General features: G+C 45.5%; 1 protein-coding gene across 2 annotated transcripts in view; it reads right to left on the reverse strand.

Moving 5' to 3' along the window:
* LOC138567597 (uncharacterized) overlaps positions 1-14,691 on the reverse strand; it is a 153,180-nt gene that overhangs the window by 52,075 nt on the left and 86,414 nt on the right. For both annotated transcript variants that reach the window (XM_069645980.1, XM_069645981.1), the window contains exon 4: positions 3,743-4,512. In XM_069645980.1, coding sequence (XP_069502081.1) covers positions 3,743-4,512 — 770 coding nt within the window. The remainder of the gene's footprint in view (positions 1-3,742; positions 4,513-14,691) is intronic.

A 14,691-nucleotide genomic window follows, 5' to 3' on the forward strand; every position in this document is an offset into this window, starting at 1 on the left:
GCAAATAGCCACCCACATTTCATGCTGGACCGCCGAGCATCTGCCCAGCCTTCAACCTTTCCTTGGAGGAGGGACCCCAGACCAAGTCTCTACTGCAGTTCCACAACGTGACCCCCGCTACCCACTCACCTGCACACCTCCTGGCTCACCTCCAGGTTCTGGAAATCATTATTTTCAATTGCATTGTAATTTCTTTTAAAGGGAAGGATGAATTGCACAAAGCTTAGTTACCTTAAAAACAAAAAGCATATCAACACTCCACATGGCAGCTTGAAGTGTTTATAGCGATAAACACTGCTTTCATGGGCGGGCAGAGCAGGAATGCTGGACTTGGGCCTCCCTGGCTAGGGCTTGCATACTATTACCCACCCTGTAATCCCCCGAAAGTGGTATTTAACACTATGGGCCTCATTACAACCCTGGCGTTGGACTATGGTGCTATGAGCACCATGGTCCATGCCGGATTCCGCCATGGTGGATGGCGGATTTACCGCCCCATTCCAAGGTTGGCGGGGCGGTAAATCCCCATTCACCATGGCCCCATTCCCATTTTTGGCCCATAGGGCTCAATGGGAATGGGGAAGGCGCTATTTACGGCACCGTAAATTACGGTGCCGTAATTAGCACCAAGGTCACTTAGCGGGTTGGACTTTAACACCTGCAAAAAGCAGGCGTTAAAGTGTGAATCGGGCGTTAAGGGTTTAACGGCGCCGCAGCCTTTTACAGCGCCGTTAACCCCTTGTTACGCTCACCTGGTTCCCACGGGGATGTCGATCTGGACCAGCCTGGTGCCACGTAGAGCCGAGCTGCCTGACTGGACACCCCCACTTACTTCGTTTGTCGGCTCGTATGAATATCTTTCTGCAAAGGAGAAAGGGAATTAACCTTTCGTAATTCGAGCGTTAACCCACCTTCCACTCCCGTTATCTGCCCACTGACCACTCCCGATGTTCCCTCTTGTTCTCACCTGATGGTTTAGAAAGGTGGGCTCTCCATCCTGCATCGAGCGCAGGGGCGCGTAGATGACCAGTTACTTCACTGGCGTGGAGGAATTGGTGAGTTCCAGTATTGACTCTAGGATCCAATAGTTTGTAAGAGTTCAAATGTCTGCTCTTCACTCTTTCCGATTCCTTGTAGGTTGCCAATTTAACCACTACGGAGAGTCCAAAGGGCAGTTGGTGAGAGTCAGGTAAGTCTATAGTGGTTTTCCCCTTAGGGGCCGGGGTACGGCGATGATGCAGAGTTAACTGCGCCGACCCGATATGAGGTGAGTTCCCCCTGCAGTAAATCAGGTAAGTCTTTGGGGGGGTAGCTTGTAATGTCCAGTGGTTTCCCCTTAGGGGTCGGGGTGCGGCGGTGATGCAGAGTCAACTGCGCCGACCCGAGATGAGGTGAGTATCCCCCGTGGTAATCCGGTAAGTCTTTGGGGGTAGCTTGCTTACTTGTCCTTTTGTTTTCCCTTAGCTCACCTTGTTGTTCTTGTCTCCCTAGGTGTAGGCAAACGGCCGGGAGATGCTGAAGATCGCAATGGAATGCGGAGATGCAGCGAAGGCCAGTGAGTTCAGCGCGGCGCCGCGAGATGCGAGGCGACGCACGTGTGACTTCTTGCTTCCAGCTCGAGTGCGTGATGGATCAAGGATTCAGGTAAGGATTACTGTGATGCTCCTGTTCTAACCTCTTCTCCTTATTTCTAGAAGCTCTGGGCTTGAAGCGGGCGTGGCAGAAGACTGGAAGCTGCTGCAGGCACGGTGAGCGTTACGCTGCTGGATGCAGAATAACGCGAAGCACGTGTGGCTGTCCGGGCGTGGTTTAAATAGCCTAAGGTAAGTATTCTTCCACATCCCCCACCCGAGAAAAAAGTAGCCCCTTAAGTAAATAGTCCCTCCTAAGCCCCATTTGGCTTGTGGCTTCGTGCAGCATGGTCTGCACCAGGTGAGTATGCAGCATGGTCTGCATTAGGTAAGTTTTCTGAAATGAGCCTGGCGCCCATGGCGCCAGTACTGACTTTACCGTTATGAGCCTGGCGCCAGAGGCGCCAGGACTGCACCCAAACAGCCCCTAACTGGGGTTTTGGGCATGCTCTAAATGGCATGATGCCTGCTTCCGGGGTTGCTGGGCCTGGTCTGGCTTCCCGGGGGCAGGCATCATGACACCCCTTAACGCCAGGGTTGCAATGAGGCCCCATATATTGAAAAACAGTTGAGAGGCAATGAGCAGGCAGGTAAATCTTGTCTAGCTGAAGTTGACAATTAACCGGCCTGCCACAACAGCATACTACGCACTTGGTCTCAGGCTATGACTTTCCTTTAACATTGTGAACTTTTGGATTTATGAAACTTCTGAGCGTCTCCTTACACAGCAAATCAGTCATTAACTGTTTTCAGAGATTTTCTTATAATATCTATTTATTAGTATCCATTCATGCAGCTAACCTTTACATTTCACAGACACTCATCACACTAATGGCTTAAATAAGTAGATTTGCTCATCTCTGAGGATCCATTTTTGAAAACTAATTTCTGCCTTGGAATTCATTTAAAACACATTAATTCATAATGTCGATGATGGGGAAAATCCCTTTTAACTTGATGGAAATGTTATTTTGGTCGATTTGTGTTAAGTTTTTCTGTTATGGGAAAGATTTTAGTTTGTGTTCAAATGAATTATTTAAATCATGTTATGTATTCTGAATTAATATGTTTACTTGTTCTCTGTATGTGCTTTAGGTTTATATTTTAACCAAATGCACAATAAATTGTAAAAAAAATAAATACAAAACATTTATTTATGCATAATATGTAACTGCAGAACTATTTACAAATTGTCCATGTTCATAAACTGTTCCTTTTCAGAGTGCTGGATGAAGATGTGAATAGACCATTATACAGTGTTTTTCCAAGTTTAAAACAAACCTAATAAAATCAAATAAAATATGCAATTAAGTGATTCTGTATTGGTGCTCGTTGTTGAAATACCGTGATTTTGGTACCATGCGATTCATTCTTACACTTGGAGAAATCATACTTTTTCAACTTAACAATTAGCACAAACAGGGAGAAGAATAGGAGTATTGTTATTAGTGGAGGAGAAATATCTAGTGCATATTTGCATATTTCAAATAGTGAATGTAAATGATTGTCATTCCGCTTGTCCCACTTCAGTTTCCTGCGTTAAATTGACAATACTGGCATTTGCCCCTTGTAAATCCAGAATTGAGTTCTGGGCGACTGTGTTAAAGAGCTAGAGAAAAAGGCAGGTCAGGTCATGTCATGTGGCCAATTACTTGTCACTATTAATTTCAATGTCTTCTCACACAATTGTCATGGTATGTGATATACAGATTCCATTCAGTAAATGGTTGTTCATTATTTTGCCATAGAGCATGGTTTTGGCAAACAACATACACAAGATGTAAAATCGCACATTCAGTACAGAGCTAATTATTTTCAAGGTACTTTAAGGTTTAGAGTATAAACATCACTGCATGTGTTCTTACTGTTTTTACTGTTTTGTAAAAAATTATGTTACATTATGAAAATAATGTCTGTGACATGAATTGCCATCCTGTGATATATGTCCTTTAGTAAACAATGTACTGGAGGCCTGGAATAAGAAACCTGTTGGCAATGCTTTATGATCTCAAACCCCTTATACCCTCTCATCTGAAAGCATTTTTCGCCCAATCATATTATGAAAGACTGTGAATGAGACCACACAAATACTTCACTACAAATATACTCACAGTCACACTTGGGACAGCATGAGTCCATTTGTTCACCAAAGAGTTTCTTTTAGTCATGTTTTCCTTTGAGTTCCTTGGTGTCCTATCCTCTTCCGCGGACTGCCTCAGAATCCCCCTCTCTTCCAAGATGTTCCAAGTAGGGAACATTTCCTCTGCACGTCTCTCTCCAAGGGAGATGTTCCTTGAAGGATGAATTCGTTCTACACAGGCGATCCTTGAAGTTCTGCTCTCCTCCACAAAGTTCTCATGAGAGCTTTGCATGTCCACAGAGTTCACTGGAGTCCTGCTCTTTTCCACAAAGTTATTTTGAGGGCTTACTTCTACTAGTTCTGCCCCTGGATAATTTCCTTTCCCCGACGTCCACTGACTTTCTGAAAAAGTGGTTGAGGGACTAAGTCCCCTACTGTTTTTTCTTGGCGTTTCACCAGTAGAAATTGACTTTTCAACAGTCTCATTAAAATACTTGGTGGCATCACTTGTGGCCCTGGTGAAAGCAGTAGAAGCCCCATTAACAGTGGTGATTGTATCTGAGACACCTTCTGAAATCTGTATAATCTTATGACTAATGTTGAATACACTTCCAAGAGTGGTAGTAACATAGCTGGAGGTTCCGAAAGCCCTACTCTTGGTTGCAGTGGGGGCAGGTGCTGAATTTGTTGCAGCAAAATTAGAACTAGCCGGTTTCTTGTAGGTATTTATGTTGGTATCTAGAAAATCTGTACCGGTACTGGGAATCCCGGGGAAAGTTCGGCTGTTGCTTGTGCACGAATCTACATAGTTTGAGCAAAAGAAAAGCACGGTTTGAGATCATGCATTTCACATTTATGGATGGTGATAGAACTAACACAAGTGGATGTTAATTTGTATGAAAGGATAACATAGTATGGTTTACACAAACCTTTTATAATGTATTAATTCAAATGAACAAAGGACAAAAGTATCAATAAAATAATGTATATTTCCACACTCCACATAATATATAAATTGAACTAAAACAAAACAATGACAATAATCAATTAGCCTATCTCCAACCAGTTTACAAATGACTTCTCCATACATATTCCTATACTATTAATATCTCTCTCAAGCAACGATCTGAGTCAGTCAAATTATATAAATAGCTTCAAATTTGCTTCCAGAAATTAATACAGTACATTATTCATTGTCTTCTCATTTGAAAAAATGCTTCCAAAACGATTCCGACTTGATATTTTCATCTGGACCACCAAAGTTTCCACATAGCATCAACGCACTTCTTTTCTCATCACACCTTTAACAAATTCATGTTGCATTGTTTCAACCTGGTCTGGTAAACCAGAGCGCCGATCTACTCTGTCCTTGAATGGGAGCTTAACCCTTCCAACTAGAACCTTAAGGGTCTCCCATCAATTTTAGACAGAGATTCATATTCTTTTCTCTCCTAATTTTTAATGGGAACAGTGTCAAGTAAGATGCCATCTTTTATGCAGCCCAGTGAGGCCAATACAGAAGTCAAACGGAATTATCAAGTTTAAACAAGGTTAATTCAGAATTTTTTAGAATCACAAGCTTACGTCACGTAGGCATGGCATTTTGTCAAGATATGTGGCTTGGGTTCTTTGTACCATTTTGTAAATTAGATTAAAAAGACATTTCTGTGATATTGGTTTCTTCTATTATGCATAGAACCTTGCCTATTTTTTGTGGCTATTGGATTATATATTGGGGCACTAATGTTAATCACGTATTGGTCTTGCCATCTTACTATCCCTGGTAAATTGTGCCTCTTATAGAAAAAGGCACACCACATTTCACTGTTCACCCCTCTCAAGTGGATCCTTTGGATACAAGCGCAGTGAGAGACATTCTGGAAAGGGCTAAAGAGTGTTAATCACTGGCAATAAGGAGCAGTAAAGGGAAATGGCAAGATTGGCAAATGAGTGAAGAAATAATTGATAAAACAACCAGAGTGTGGATTAGGGGGTGGGTAGGTAGCAAGACATGTTAATTTTAATAACAAGCCACATTTCGAAGGAAAGTATGTTTGGGACGATGGAATAATGGAGTAGAAGCAGCCGCTTCTGCTACAGAACAAAATGTGCAATCAATATAATGTGGTGCTGCACGGGCTACAGGGATATGTATACTATACATATAAGAGCTCCTATTTTCCCTTTTGTCTCTTTAATCCTCTCAAGGTAAAAGAGCGTGGTCTGGGGATGGAGTTGCTGCTGAACTCCTGCAGACTGCCTCCTAGATCCCAATGTGACAATATTCATGAACCCTCGCAACTCTGTCACGTCCTCTGTATGTAATTCACAGTACCCTCTAGCGAGACAAGCAGCACTATGATACCCTCTATATGTGGTTAACAGCTCTTTCTCAGAAGCACAATGGCTGCCATAGATGGTTGATCTCCCTGCCAACCTTCAGCACTGCAGTCTAATGGCGCTCTGCAAACAAAGACAGGGTTCAAAACTGAGCCATTTACCTTCTGCTTATAACCAAGAAAAGCCTGGTTAGCTTCACACCAGCAGCTCCAGGAGCTACATTTGACTCCCCAGGACAACGGATGCTGAACAAGCATACCTATGTGGATGTAACTCTGTATTTGGGGCAATCGATGAAATAAACATTAGGACCCATCTATACAACATTTAAAGCTCAACAAATCGTAAATAATTTACAAAACAATACGTTTGCATCTTATGTGGAAGTTAGATTTGCTGGGCACTATCATATTAGCATATTTGACCGAACATATTTGGTCGAATGGTACATTAGACTGAATTTGGCCTGTACCATTTGACCGTACCATTAGACCGAATATATTCGGTCAAATTGGCTAAAACATACCGAACATGAGGAGCAGGAGTTGCAGGGGTGTCTCCTGGTCCCCATGTTCAGTGTGTATTGGCCTGCGGGATTTCAGAAAAAAAGAGAAAAAAAAAGGGTCCCTGCGGCGTCGGATCTGACCTGCGTTAGGGGGACGGATCGGACACCGCGCGGTTGATGCGGATCAGGCGGCGAGCAAGCAGGTAAGTAGGAGTTCGGGGGTGTTGTTTGATCATATGTAAAGTGCATGCAGCCTGTTTTTTTTCGCTTAGTTTGCAGCGGTCACTTTTCATACGATCAAACACCTCCAATCCGGTACTAGCTCCTCCTTCACCAGTGGTAGCTCCTGGTCACAAGTTAATGTTCGTTAACCAGTAGCTGCTTTTAGCTCCTGCTCATCCAATGGTAATTTCGATCCCTGCAAAGATGCGCACAACCACCCTTCATGGGCGCTGCAGCATGTATGGCCATTTCCGCTGCAATTTCACAGAGGTTAATATATTCAATGTTTGCAGATTTCCTGAACCCATTTGTTATATTCTATTTAGCAACATTGAAACCACGTAGAAGCGGATTTAGGATGCTTGCATCGATATCAGATGTAAGCTAAAACTGAGAAGGGCAAGTTTGGAACAGGTGTCTTCAGTACTTGGGGTCCAACTCATTCCCCAGCTAGACATTTGATGGATCCAAATAGAGTATTGACCGTCATGGTGTTTCAAGTAAGGGAAGAGTGTTTTGGGGGTCTTAAACCTTTTGCACTCAGAATTACTCACACTATCCATCTGAAATGGCTGGCCCTTTGAATAAATAAACTGCCGAGAAGGGGTTCTGGTGGGATAACATGGCAGAGTAAGCTTTTTGAGCTCTTAAACAAGCCTTTGCACAAGGCCCTATTTTGAGAAATCCCAACACTGCTAGGCAATTCACTGTGAAGACAGATGCTGGAGATAGAGCTGCTGGAGCAGTTTTGTTGCACCTTAAGGCTAGCAATAGTATTCATCGTGGAATTGGTCCAGAGTGGTTAGCCACTGAGGAAGCTCGTTTTACAGAAGGTATTTGGCTACTGGGAACTTGTTTCACATGTGAGATTCTGCCAGACAAAACCAAGCTTCAATTATTATACTGGAATAGTCATCATCTATCTATCTCTATATGACATGCATTACTCACCGTAATAGCATTTCTGATTATTGTATCTGCTTAGATTCACATGCTGTGCATATAGTCTGACATCTAGGGGTAATCGCAGAGTATTGCATCTTTCTTTCAAAAATTAGAAAGGGGAGATCGACATGGGCAATAATGTAACACTATCCCTAAAGTGACGTGCAGTGTACCCAAAATCCCTCACGCGTCGAAGGAGCCTTATAGTCAGCGTGAGCGAGTACAGGAGAGAAGGTGTAACAGGTCTATGTTCCTTCTACTCCACAAGGGGAGGAAAGGAGGGCTCATGTGAATCTAAGCAGATACAATCATCAGAAATGCTATTACGGTGAGTAATGCATGTCTACTGATGCTTCTGAATCTGCTTAGAACCACATGCTGTGTATAGAGTAGCGAGCAGTACCCATAGATGGTGGTGGGAAGTGCAAAAAGATTTCTTAGCACTGCTTGTCCCACCTAAGAATCAGACCTAGAGTGTGTATCTAGTCAGTAATGTTGTGTAAAGGTATATACAGAACTCCAGGTTGCTGCTTTACAAATGGACTCAAGAGGAACATTTGCAATGAATGCTGTGGTAGCCCCTGTGCCCCAAGTAGAGTGTGCGCTAGCCGTGAAGGGTAGATCTCTCTTGGCAAGGGTGTAACACAGTGTGATGCAGTTTACAATCCACTTTGAGATAGCTGATTTAGAGACAGGGTCCCCTTCTATTCCAACTGTCACTGAAACAAAGAGCTGGTTTGTTTTCCTTAGTGGCTATGTCTTTTCCAGATAGTAGATAACCGCTCTCCTCACATCCAGTCTGTGGAGGCTTCTTTCCGCCACGTTAGTGGGGTTCAGGAAAAAGCTGGGTATTTCTATGGATTGGGTCACATGGAACTTTGAGATAAATGTAGGCGCAAAGCGTCGGTGTGAGCACAAAACCACCTTTTCTTTGTGAATCGTGACAAACAGGTCCTGAACTGAAAGGGCCTGCAGTTCACTAACTCTCCTTATGGAGGTGATCGTCACTAGGAAGGCAGTCTTGTAGGTGAATGCTTTAAGGCTAGCCTTGGGCATTGGTACAAAGGGAGGCCCCATTAGTCTTGTAAGAACAACTTTCAGGTCGTACCTGGGAGCTGGGTTGGAAATAGGGGGATGAAGTCTCTTTATCCCCTTCTATAAATGCTTTAATTTACTGGAATTTTCCACCACGAAACCTTGCTTTGGGACGTGGTGGACCTTTAGAGAACTGAAAACAAGGCCTGAATCTAACAGGTGGGTTAGGGAAAGGACAATATGTTTAGGTGTGCATTCCATAGGATTGATGCCCTTGCCATTACACCAGATGACAAAGTGCTTCCATTTGCTGGAGTCGCAATGACTGGTGTTAGGTTTCCGTGCTTCTCTGAGTATGTCCATACATCTTCGAGGGATTTGGAGGTGCCCGAACTCTATGACCTCAGGAGCCAGGCTGCTAAACTGAGCGTTTGAGGGCATGGATGTAGTCTTTCACCCTGGTCTTGAGACAGCATGTTGTATGGGCATGGCAGCTTCCTGGGAGGGGAGACGGACATTGCCATGAGATGGGAGAGCCAAGGCTAGCGGGCCCACATAGGGTCCACCAGAATCATCCTGACTGGCTCTTGGTGCATCTTGTGCACTATTCTGTTGAGCAAGGGAATTGGGGGGGGAGAAAAGCATAGACACATTTCCCTGACCATCCAGAAACCGTTGCCCTTGGGAGCGGTTCCGAGGGTACATGGAGGCGTAATCTGGGCATTGGGCGTTCTCCAAAATGGCGAGCAAGTCTAGCCCTGGGAAGCCTCAGTCTGCGAAGACGCTGAGTACAATGTCCTCTTGTAATCGCCACGGGTAGAGGGAAGTCCCTGCTGAGTACTTCCGCCAGAAGATTGAGTTCCCCTGGAACATGTTGTGACAGGAGAAACATCTTGTGTTTGAGAGCCCACTCCCATATGTTCTGGGGCAGTTTGGACAGCCCTAGAGAGTGGGTGTCCCCTTGTTTAAGTAATACATGGCTCTAGTACTGTCAGTGAGGACTAGAACTGTCTTTCCCTGAAGGGGAGTTTGGAAGGCCTTCAGGGCCTTTAACACTGCTAGCAGTTCCAACAAGTTTATGTGATTGGATTCTACCACTGGGAACCACACACTGTGCGTCATCTGATGAAGGAGGTGAGCTCCCCACTCCGTCAGAGATGCACCTGTGCTGAGAGTGGCTTCTACTGCCGGGGTGGTGAAGGTTTTCCCCTGCAAAAGATTTTCCCTTGCCCACCACTGCAGAGACTGAACGAAGGCTGCCGAGACGACCACTAGATCGTCCCATTGGCCGCTGGCCTGAAACCATTGGCTCGAGAGACACTCTTGCATGGGGCGCATGCGGAGACGAGTGTGTCGAACTAGGTAGATGCAGGAAGCCATCATCCCTAACAGTCGCATGGCTTTGTGTACGGTCACCTTGTGACTAGCCACATAGTGAGGGATCAGGAACAGCATGTTTTGAACCCTCTCATTGGAGGAAAAGAGGAGGCCGCCTTTGGTCCGAATTAGAGCCCCCAGAAACTGTTTCACTTGGCTCTGGGTTTAGACTGGACTTTTTCTCGTTGATCGAGAAACCTAGGTTGAAGAGGGGATCTACCATCTTCTGGGTATTTGTTTGGCATGTTCAGTACGAATCCCGTTATGAGCCAGTCATCGAGGTAAGGATAGACTCGGATGGACTGCCTGCATAGGTGAGCAGCTAGTACCTCCAGTACCTTTGTGAACACCCATGGAGCTGAGGCAATGCCGAAGGGGAGAACCTTGAGCTGATAGTGTCTTCTATCATGAACCTGCGGTACTCTGTGTGCTGGCAACACTGAAATATAAAATCCTGCAGTGTTGTCATTCTGAATTTTTGAGGTTTGACATCCTTGTTCCCTGGGCGCAGGTCTGATACAGGGCGCATGGTGAGATCCTTTTTGGGTACAAGGAAGTACACTATATAAATACCCTTGTTTACCTGGTGAATGGGGATGACTTCTACAGGGCCTTTTTCCAGAAGGACCTGAACCTCTTGCAGCTAGATGCGCAGGTGTTCTGGTGACAGGCATCTGCTCTTCTGTGAAACTATGCGGTAGCCGTGGGTGACTTGTCTTCAACACCGACTGGTCTGATGTCATCCCCTCCCAGGCATGAATGAATGAAAAGCGATCCCGATCTGGGAGGAGTGGGAGTGGACCTGAATTGGCGAGTCACTTTGAGGTGGAGGCGGGGGAGCCTCTAGGATTAGAGTTCCTGCCTCTATGCTTGCCTCTATGAGGACCTCTCTGTTGATACTGGCTGTTACCGGAAGAGCCTTGGCCAGATGACCAGGGGGTACTTCCTGAACCATATAGTCCATGGGGAGACCGGGAAAAGGATTGTCCATGAAAGGAAAGGCAGGAGTTAGAGCCTTCAGATTGGTGGAAGGGCTTGGCTGTGATCTGGCTGAGTGATTTCAGCATGTCATGCTCCTTCTTGGCAGTCTGTAGGGCGTCATCGACAGCTTTCCCAAAAAGGTGGAGTCCTTCACTGGTCTATTAATAATACAGGCCTAAGTTTCTGGTTTAAAGCTGGAGTTTTTCAACCAGGCGTATCCCTTGAGTAAAGTCCCCTGGGCTAGGGTACGTCCAGCAGTTTCAGCAGAGTCCAGAGTATTTTTTAATATACTGTGGGTAACCTGTCTGCCCTCAGCCACGACCGCTAACAGGCATGATCGGGTGGGCTCTGAGACCTCTTGAAGGCCATCCTGGAGCAGGCTCCCATTGGACATCGCTGTAGCTTGCCAGGAGAGTCGTGTTGTTAGCGCTCCTAGTTGAATTGGCCGCAGAGGCCGTGATTCTTTTCCCGAGGGCCTTACGTTTCTTGCAATCTTCTGCCGTGGACAGTAGAACCCCCGCCCTCTTCCTAGTGGTTGTAACCACCAGGAAGTCCGGTATGGCAGGCATGACCCTGTATATATAGTGGGTCGGAAGGAGATGGGCGGAATCATTTTTCAACCTGAGACCGCCCGTGTGAGAGACGCTGACAACAGAGAAGGAGCTAGGCGCTTCTTTAAGGAATTGAGTAGGGGGATGCCCCAAGTAGTTTGAGGCTACTCCTTAAGGATATCCACAACAAAGTCAGAGTCAGGGGCTGCCTCATGTGTTGAGATCACAAAATGACCTGCCGCCCTCTTTAAAATAGCATTGAATAGCATTTGGTCATCCACAGGTGACTACTCCCTTTGTGGAGGTGAAGAAGGGGGATCTAGACAAATGATGTCCGTGTCAGTGGAGTGTGCTGGTGATAGCCAAGGGCCCTGATCCCCTGACTGATCCTGATCCCAGTCTGGGTCTTGGTCAGCTGTGCCCTGAGCAAATAGATTAAAGTCTTCATAGGTATCCTCCTGCTCTGAGATTTCCAAGATATCCTCTTGGTGGTTTTGTGCACAGACAGGATATTTCTGCAATTTATGTGAAATGGGCTACCCTAGGTCTCTTCAGAGTGATTTATTTGTCTGAAAAGTCAATAAAATGGGCCATTTTGTCGATATAGTTTTCAAATCTCTCCCTAGTCCATAGGGAAGATGCAGAAGAGTCTGGAGGCAGAAAAGATTGCCCAGAAGGGGGGAGATTTTCATAGCAAGGCCTTAGAGAGAGGCTGTGGTGCTTCAGAATACTCCTCTCGATGAGAGGGGGTGCCCTTGTGTGCTGTAGCTGCTGTAATAATAGCCGCAAGGCTTTTGCGGATCTTCGGCGGCTGAATGGAAGTTCTCGATGCGCCTGATGGCATCGTCGTGGTCGACGACTCCACTGAAATCTTAGGTGCTTGTGTGCCGTTGGACGGTGTGTCGGCAACTGTATGATTTTTTGGGTGAATGCCCTTTGCACAGGATTGCTGCCAAGCCGGTTGCGTGGAGGGTGCCAAACCACGAGTTTTGGGAGCAGCCGTCTAAGTTCTCGACGGTATTGTTGGCGCTGCACGCTTCTTCAATGTTTGTTGAGGAGACCTTAGGGGTTGTGTGTTTGGGTATTTGTGGTGTGTGTGTGCCCTTGTCGCTGTGGTGTCAACGCCCCATAACAGAGCCGGTGGCCTGTCAGTCGGAGCCGGGGACGGGCATTTGGGAGCCTAAAAGTTCCACCAAATGGTCGATGGCTTCCAATTTCGAACCATGGCTGCTGACTGATTCCTCATCGTTCGAAGCGACAGCGCCAACGGGGGAATGGCGTTCGGCCCACATCGAGTAGGCCGCCCACCGTTTAGTCAGTCTGTCGTCCTTTCGGTTGAAAAAGCTTGCAGGATTTGTATGAGCGCTTGTTGTGGTCTCGAAGCAAACACTGATTGCAACGGCGATGGGTGTTCTTCTAAGGGAACTTGCTGTTAAACAACATGCAACATTTAAAGGATGTCTTCTCCATAGCAGAGGGTGATGGGAGCCAGACCAAATAGAGGAAGAGAAGGGAAAAGGAAATACATTCTTGGAGAAGAATCAACCCAGGGCCCCACTCTCCTTACTGTAAGGCCTGGCCAGAGGGCCGAGGTCACACGATTGACAAACGTCAAGCAGTTCAGCAGTTGCCGAGCAGTTGTGGATGTCTTCGGTGGCAGGAAAGCCACGGGGCAGTCATCAAGAGAATTAGTCGGGAGACTAGAGGACCATGGGTCGTGGAATAAAGTAAACAATATTAACGCTTGCGAGCTTCACATAAGGCGACCAACTAGGTGGGTGGAAAAAAACAATCTGAGGGACCTCGACGCGTGAGGGATTTTGGGTAGAGTGCACGTCACGGTAGGGATAGTGTTACAGTCACGCCCATGTCGACGTCCACTTTCGATCTTCAAAATAAAGAAGCAGTACTCCGCGCCCGCTTGTATTATTTTTAGATCCAGACGCCTGCTCTCCATGAATCTCCGTCTCATGGCTGGATACAGTCAGTGGCTCCTTCTGGACCTAATCTCTACTATCAGTTTCAGGATACCCGCTTGACGGGTGGTGAGTGCTAGTCATTTAGACGATTTATTCTGGTAGCTTTTCCTTCGGGTTCTGCGGCTCACTCTAGATTTTGTTCCTATTCTTTTCAGAATCAACTATTGATTCGAAATTTCCACCGCCTAAGCAAAGTGGGCCACCTGCTCACATTAGCACACAGGACCTCGATTTGTGGTGAGCATACTCATTACTATGCACTTCTTCTAGTCAATTACACTACTCATTCATTCTTTACTGGCCTTGCTCCATTTTAGTAGATCGTGGCTTTGGATGTAATTGAACTCCGTTATGTACATTTTGACACTCAAACTTGACTTTTGGAAAGTTTTTAATTCCATCTATGACATCTGTGACCACTAATTCTGTAATCTTGATGATGAGGTTTTATATCTATAATATGGTATTGACTTTAGATTACATTACCTGGATTGTAATTCCTTTTTTTCTCCTTTTTCTACATTGCTTGTATCCAGTTCTTGTGCATAATTTTTTGGCTCATGAAGAAGAGAATATAATTTCTGAAACGCGTCAGCCGTACAAAACGAATTGAACCTTCTCTGGCCGCTGCGTTTGGAAATAAATAATTCATGTACTTTTACATGTTGATATCTGTCTGCATCATTCCCACTTCAGTTCAAACTGCCTTTGCATTTGAAATTATTTAATGTGAATTGCAATTATTATGTTTATGAATGAATACTAAAGCGTCAGTGTGACGCACAATCACGGTGTGCAGGGGACGGGAGGGTTCCAGTTTGGATCCTCTTTCTCTCTTTTTGTGTCTCTTTGAAATGTTCAGCATACTTCACAACATGCTACAAACATGAAATCTGGCCGGTCGGTAGGTTCCATGGTGCAGACAATGTAACAATAATAAAATATACCTTTTTTGGATTTATTTATTTAATTTGTCTGCAATGCTTTCCCCGCCACATGGCTCGTCGCGCCGTAGTACTACATTAATTGTTCCTAAAGTTCAGCA

This window comes from Ambystoma mexicanum, chromosome 2p (genome assembly GCF_040938575.1).
Source record: "Ambystoma mexicanum isolate Mex_15411 chromosome 2p, UKY_AmexF1_1, whole genome shotgun sequence".
Lineage (NCBI taxonomy): Eukaryota > Metazoa > Chordata > Amphibia > Caudata > Ambystomatidae > Ambystoma > Ambystoma mexicanum.